This window comes from Capsicum annuum, chromosome 1 (assembly GCF_002878395.1).
Source record: "Capsicum annuum cultivar UCD-10X-F1 chromosome 1, UCD10Xv1.1, whole genome shotgun sequence".
NCBI lineage: Eukaryota > Viridiplantae > Streptophyta > Magnoliopsida > Solanales > Solanaceae > Capsicum > Capsicum annuum.
In genome coordinates this window covers 253,189,879-253,196,330 of record NC_061111.1, presented here as the reverse complement: position 1 = coordinate 253,196,330, position 6,452 = coordinate 253,189,879, and the positions used below count along the sequence as shown (strand labels likewise).

The window sequence follows — 6,452 nt, the reverse complement described above, 5'->3', positions numbered from 1 at the left end:
GGTAGTGCCCAAGATCACTTAGCCCGGGCTTCTACCTATAGTCCAAATTTGGGAATGACATAAAGTCAAGTACACAAGATCACTTAGCCTGGTACCAAAATTCTGTGTCGGAAACACGTTTTCCAGAGATGAGCCCTTACACTCAAACGCCTTCTTCGGGCATCCACCTTCCTCATGTAAAATCAATGCATTCAAATTTCCTCTGATTCAATCACATATCATGTTCTATAGAGTATCGTCATACATGACTTGCAAGTCCTCAATATCACTTCCACATATGCATAATCATGTAAAAACCAAGGTGCTTCATCATTTACAAGTGGTGCACAATATTTATTTTAAATTCATGCTCTCTTTTGTTGGTTACAATATGATATGGGGTATCAAGACATTATCATGGGAATTTGAAAGCAATTTATCATTCATATTTATCAAACTTCCATGGAAAATCTCAAATCACATATGCATGGTTTCAACCATTGAAGTATATAGGCAAACAATTCCCATGACATTAAGAAAAATGACTTAGAAATCATATTGAAAGTAAGTTATTAGCATTTGATTGAAAACCCCCATTTAGAAGCATGCATGTTCATAAAACTACACCCATGAGATTTTTGGATAACCCCACGTACCTCAATTACTACGAATATTAGATGCTTCTCGAAGCCTACATTGAGGGGATTCCAAATATGCAATTTGTTCCTAAAACCCCGATTAAATATCGAGTTTCTTGGGTTTTTCTTTTGAAACCCTAAGGATAATAATTGAGCACTTTTGATGAATGAATATTTATTTTGGGGTCCTTGAAACTGAATTTCGTGTTTTAGGGCTAAGGGTGGAAACGGACCACTTTGTCCCCAAAACGGAGTGTTTAAGTCACTTGAATTCTTTACATAGGCGCCGCCCAGCCCATTGCCTTTGTTCACATAGGCGCCGCCTAGGCTATCGCCTATGTTCACATAGGCGCCACCTAGGATATCGCCTATGTTCACATAGGCGCCGCCTAGGCTATTTCCTATGCTTTCCAGTGGCCATGGGCGATTGGTTAGGCGACGCATATCACTTTGAAAGGCCATAATTTCTTGCTCGGGTGTCGGATTTTAGGAAAATTGGTATCGTTGGAAAGCTAACTCGAAGACCTATCATTTGAAAGATAGTAGGCTTCCTAATTCAACATATATAGAGAGTTATCATCAATGGAAGTTGACACACTTTACAACGTCCACTAAAACTTAGTCGATCGAAATAGTTTCAACTCGTCCATGAGTTAAAGGACCTCTATGGTCTAAATTCAAGCTTGAATGGATTCACATGATACACAAATAATTAACATGCCATATTGACATAGGATTTTATGGCTTCGGGATTATCAACGCATCGAAATCATGGTCTATATTGTAGCCCAAAATGCAGGGCGTTACAAAGACTCAAAGAGATTTCATTTGATAGGTAGCACATCTCCCAGTTCATTATATTCGGAGAGTTATAATCATTTGAAGTTGACCCTGAAATGCTGAAAACTGGCAATAGGCTATGCGTTTTGCTACTGTTTTGTAATCCAAACGCAGCCTTATGCATTTCAAAAAATTTTGAAACTTATCTGTGATGTACTATGAGCTTTTCCGATCTTAACGCAGCTTGAAAATCTAAAAACGGATGTCGGAAAGGTTGAAAAGTTGTATCCCAAAGATTGCCAGCTAAAATGACTCTAAGTCCTCATTACACTTAGAAAAATTTTCAAGATTAGAAGTCTAAGAGCACTCTATTAAAGGATAATCCATGCACAACTTTTACGGGGTGTTACAAAAAATCCCCTAACTCTAAGGCGAGTTGAAAACATTTCTATCGTTCAAGTTTTAGTGAACGTTGAAACTTGGATCAACTTCAATCGATCATAACTCATTGTATATAACGAATTAGAGAGCCACTATATATCAAATGAAAGGACTTCGAAGTATCTTTCCAACGATACCAATTTCGCCTAAATTTGTCAACCAATCGAAAAGTTATAGCCATTTTCGTGAGAGGCAGTGACGCAGGGCTGTAAGCCCGCGGCGCCCTGGCTATTTTGGCCAGTGTATTTTTCTGCAGTCAGCTCCACATTTTTCAGGGGCATTTGGGTCAATTCCACCCCTATTAATTCAGCCTAAACACTGAATTTTAACCCCAAAACAACACTTTAGACCTCTAAATTCACATTCTCTCCAATATTCCTCTCAAAAACACTCCATTAGGGTTTCAAACTAAGAATTCTAATAACTCAAGATTTAACCGTGGGTTTTAGAAGATAATTGAAGATTTGGAATCCCCGCAACGTAGGCTTCAAGAAGCATCCGTTAGTTTCTTAAATAGAGGTACATGGGGTTGTCCTAAATTTCATGGGCATGTTTTCAAAAAGAATTTATGCTAGAATTTATGTTATTACAAGTGAGATTTTTTGTTTTAATACCAATAATATGTTCTGTGATATGGTTTTGAAAGAGCTATTAAAATATCATGGGGTTGCTTGCTTGAATATATTTCAATTGTTGAATTGTGGGCATGTGATTTGAATTTTGAAAAGATGCCATGGGTACGAATTGTGAATTCTTTAAATCCCCCATGCTAATGTTTTATACCCCATACTATACTTGTGTTAAACATTGAGAGCTTGAGTTTTGCAATTTATATGATTTTACTCATAAATGATAAAACTTCTTGAACTATTACATGTTGAGAACCATGGTGCATGTAGTTGATGTGTGTGAAAGTCTTATACATGTGCACGATGTAAATGGCATAAGAAGTTGAAGAATTGATGTGATATTGATGACTTTCAAGTCGGGTATGATGATACCCTACAGAGTATGATATGTGATTGATTGAATTGAGCTTATTGCATGACTTATGCGAGTTAGGTGGTTACCCGAAGAAGGTATGAGTCAAATGACTCTACGCTGGAAACCGTGGGTTGTCGATACAGGAAATTGGTACCATGTTGTGTGATCTTGTGTACCTTGAAATGTGTCATCCCCTATTCGGGACAAATGGTTAGGAGCCCTGCTGTGTGATCATGAGCCTAACCCCGACACATGAACTTGATTGAGATGGAGACACCCTGCTGTGTGATCTTGTATGCTCTCCTCTCCTCACCCATACTACAATCTTGGTGGCAATCAGGATTGGAAAGTTGGTGAAACTGTAGGGTGTACCACCTAGCTCAGATGTGTTATATTGTTGCTGAAAAATCCTTATACTATGCCCATGTATTTTCGAACTATTTTTCAATAATGAGTTTTATAGCAGCTCTCATTTATGTTATATAAAAATCTCTATTTTGTTTATTTTTGTTTTGGATTACTCTGTGTACCAGTACATCTGTATTGATCCCCCTCCCCCTCCAACCTCGCAGGTTCTGAGGCACAGTCTAGGGGTCTAAATAAGCAGTAGATTCCATCAGTCAGAGTTGTTGTGTTCGGTGGTGAGCCTTCTATAATTCAGAAGGCCTGATTATTTTTAGAGGATTATTATTATTAGACATGTTTTGGTCTACTGGGGGCCTTGTCCCAGTTTTCAGATTTGTTAGTGATCATGTGTTAGAGATTTCGCAGACGGCTTTGCAGATGTCGTTAGATAGTGTTGGATTTCATTTCCATTTATAACTTTATATAAGACTTATGACCATGATTCTATTTTGCTATATTTTCCGCACTTCCTTATTTGTATGAATGGTGTATATGATTATGAGTTAGAAGGGTGTCCAGGCCTTCATGGTTCGGGATGTTCATCACGGCTAGGGCCTCGATTCGGGTCGTGACAGTGATCCTCCAAGGACGCACCCTCAGACATATGATGGGAATAAAGTCATTTTTTGCGATGCAACTTACTTTTTAGGCTCTTCGTCATTCATAATGATTCTAGTTTCAACCACAATGCAATGGAAGTGGTCTCCTTCAAAACATCCTGTAGAATCTGATTGGATAAATGAAGGTGGATCTGAGATAGGGCCTTCCGATCCTTATGTCGTTTGTCCTCGTCTGTCCATGATGAGGGCATATTATCAAACCCTAATAGAGCATCATCCAAATCCATCTGCGCAAACACAGCCTGCATCTTAACCTGCCATGACAAAAATCTGGTGTTGCAATCCAACAGCGGAATATCATACTTCATGGTTGCCATCCCCGAGAAAACAATCGAACAGGCTTTGATACCAGTTTGTTATGATTTGGACAGAATAAGCAAATCATAAGTAAAAGAAAACAAGAACAACACAAATTTACATGGAATCCCTTGCGGGAAAACCCACGAACAGAGGCAAAGAGTACAATGTGAAGAACGCTGAACTTTCCGAATAACAAAAATAACCCATAAATCGCACTTATATAGTACGTGCATACAAATAGGTCCTAGGCCCAAAAACATAAAGGTCCATACCTATCGGCCCGATCCTTACGCTACCACCACAGACCCCATTGAAAATGACAAACATGGGTCGCACAGTGAAACTTTCATGGTTGGACCAACAAGATTCGGGTCACAACTCTAACATGAATAATATATAGAAAAAAAAAAAAAGACTAGAAACATCTAGAGGAGCTCATATATATAATTTGGAATTGTTTAGAGAAATTTGAGTTGGTCGGGATTGAAAAAAAAAAGAATGTATAAATATTCTATTAAGAAGTGTTTATGAATATATACAATATTCTATTTATACAATATCACTGCATAATATGTACTGAGTGATCAAAGTCTCCTAAGTCCTTGTTTCTCAAATTTTCTTAATTTTTTTATATGACTATTATTGTTGCATCTTTCACTTGTGTGTATGTAAATAGTTTTTTAAGTATTTGAATCCTTTCAGGTGTTCATCATAGGTGTGTGGGGAGCTGGAGGAGTTGGGAAAACAACATTGGTGACTAATCTAAACAATGAGCTCCTAAAGACCGGTGTGTTAAGTCGTAAACTGTCTTTTGGTGTTGTGATATGGGTCACCGTGCCCAAACCGCCAATAGACATAAGAAAGGTTCAAGCACAAATTGCTAGCAGATTAAACATAAAGATAGATAGCGAGGGAAGTGATCAAAGCATTTCAAGCAAAATTTGTGAAAGGCTTGAGAAAGAAACGAGTTTCCTTCTCATACTAGATGATGTTTGGGAACCTATAAATTTGGATGAGGTAGGTGTTTCCCAACATGCTGCAAGAAACAAGGTAATTATAACTTCTTGTTTTTTAAGTGTCTGTAACCAAATGAAATCAGACGTGGAAATGAAGGTTTTCACATTGGACGAGGGTGAATCTTGGCAACTATTTGCCAAAAATGTGGGAGATATTGTCGATCTGGAGCAAATACATCCATTGGCAAAGGAAATTGCAAGAGAGTGTGATGGTTTACCTTTAGCAATCATTGTTGTTGGATCATCCATGAGAGGGAAGACAAGGGTCGAGCTCTGGGAAGATGCTTTGAAATCACTTAGAATGTCCGAACCTCATAGAAAAGTTGTAGAAGATAAGGTTTACAAGGTCATTAACTGGAGTTTTGGTTCTTTAGAATCTCAGGATATTCAAAGAAGCAAACATGTGAACAAAAAGAGAGGCGATATTCAAAGTTGTTTCTTATATTGCTCCTTGTATCCGGCGGCTATTCCGATAGATGATCTCATACATTGCTGGTGGGCAGAGGGGATCCTCGGTGAACATGACACATATGAAGAAGCCTACAACAGGGGAATTACCTTGATTGAGAGCCTAAATGATGCCTGCTTCCTGGAAGCCAATAAGATGAAGATTGTGAGGGCGCGGGTTGTGAATTGTGTTAAAATGCATGACGTGATTCGTGATGTTGATAGATGGATAGCTAGTACCTTTGGGGATGAAAACATTTCTATTTTTCAAGATGGAATTGGGTTGACTGAAATATCACGTATTAAAATATCACATTCTGTCAAGAGAATATCTTTCGTAAGCAACGAAATTGAATGTCTACCTGATTGCTTCACGAAATGTCCAAAGGCAACATCTTTACTTTTGCAAGACAATTATCACCTTAAGAAAATAACCCACGAATTCTTTTTGGCATTTCAAGCTCTAAGAGTTCTGAATCTGAGTCAAACTGGTATTAGAGAAATGCCTTCTTCCATCAATAGTTTATGTCAACTACGTACTCTTAATACTACAGCGTTGCAGTGAGTTGAGAGAGTTACCAACCGTTGCTAATCTTCACAATTTGTAAGTGATCGATTGTGGTGATACAGAGTTACGTTGTCTGCCACAAGGAATGGAAAATTTAACAAATTTGAAGCTATTAAATATGTCGCATAGCTGTCTTGGAGCGACCTCTTTTGATGAGATATCATCTCTACACAATCTGACTCATCTTTCTATTAGAGTGGATAGCTCATCGTCTTTCAATAGAGATTGCACCTGGATGACTAGATTGAAAGCATTTCTCATTGAAGTTGGGGAA

General features: G+C 38.1%; 1 protein-coding gene across 1 annotated transcript; it reads left to right on the top strand.

Moving 5' to 3' along the window:
- Positions 1-4,463: 4,463 nt before the first annotated feature.
- On the top strand, positions 4,464-6,175 carry LOC107850990 (disease resistance protein At4g27190-like). The gene is made up of 2 exons (XM_047413412.1): positions 4,464-4,518; positions 4,833-6,175. The coding sequence occupies exons 1-2, from the start codon at positions 4,464-4,466 to the stop codon at positions 6,173-6,175; spliced, it is 1,398 nt and encodes a 465-aa protein (XP_047269368.1).
- Positions 6,176-6,452: the final 277 nt, after the last annotated feature.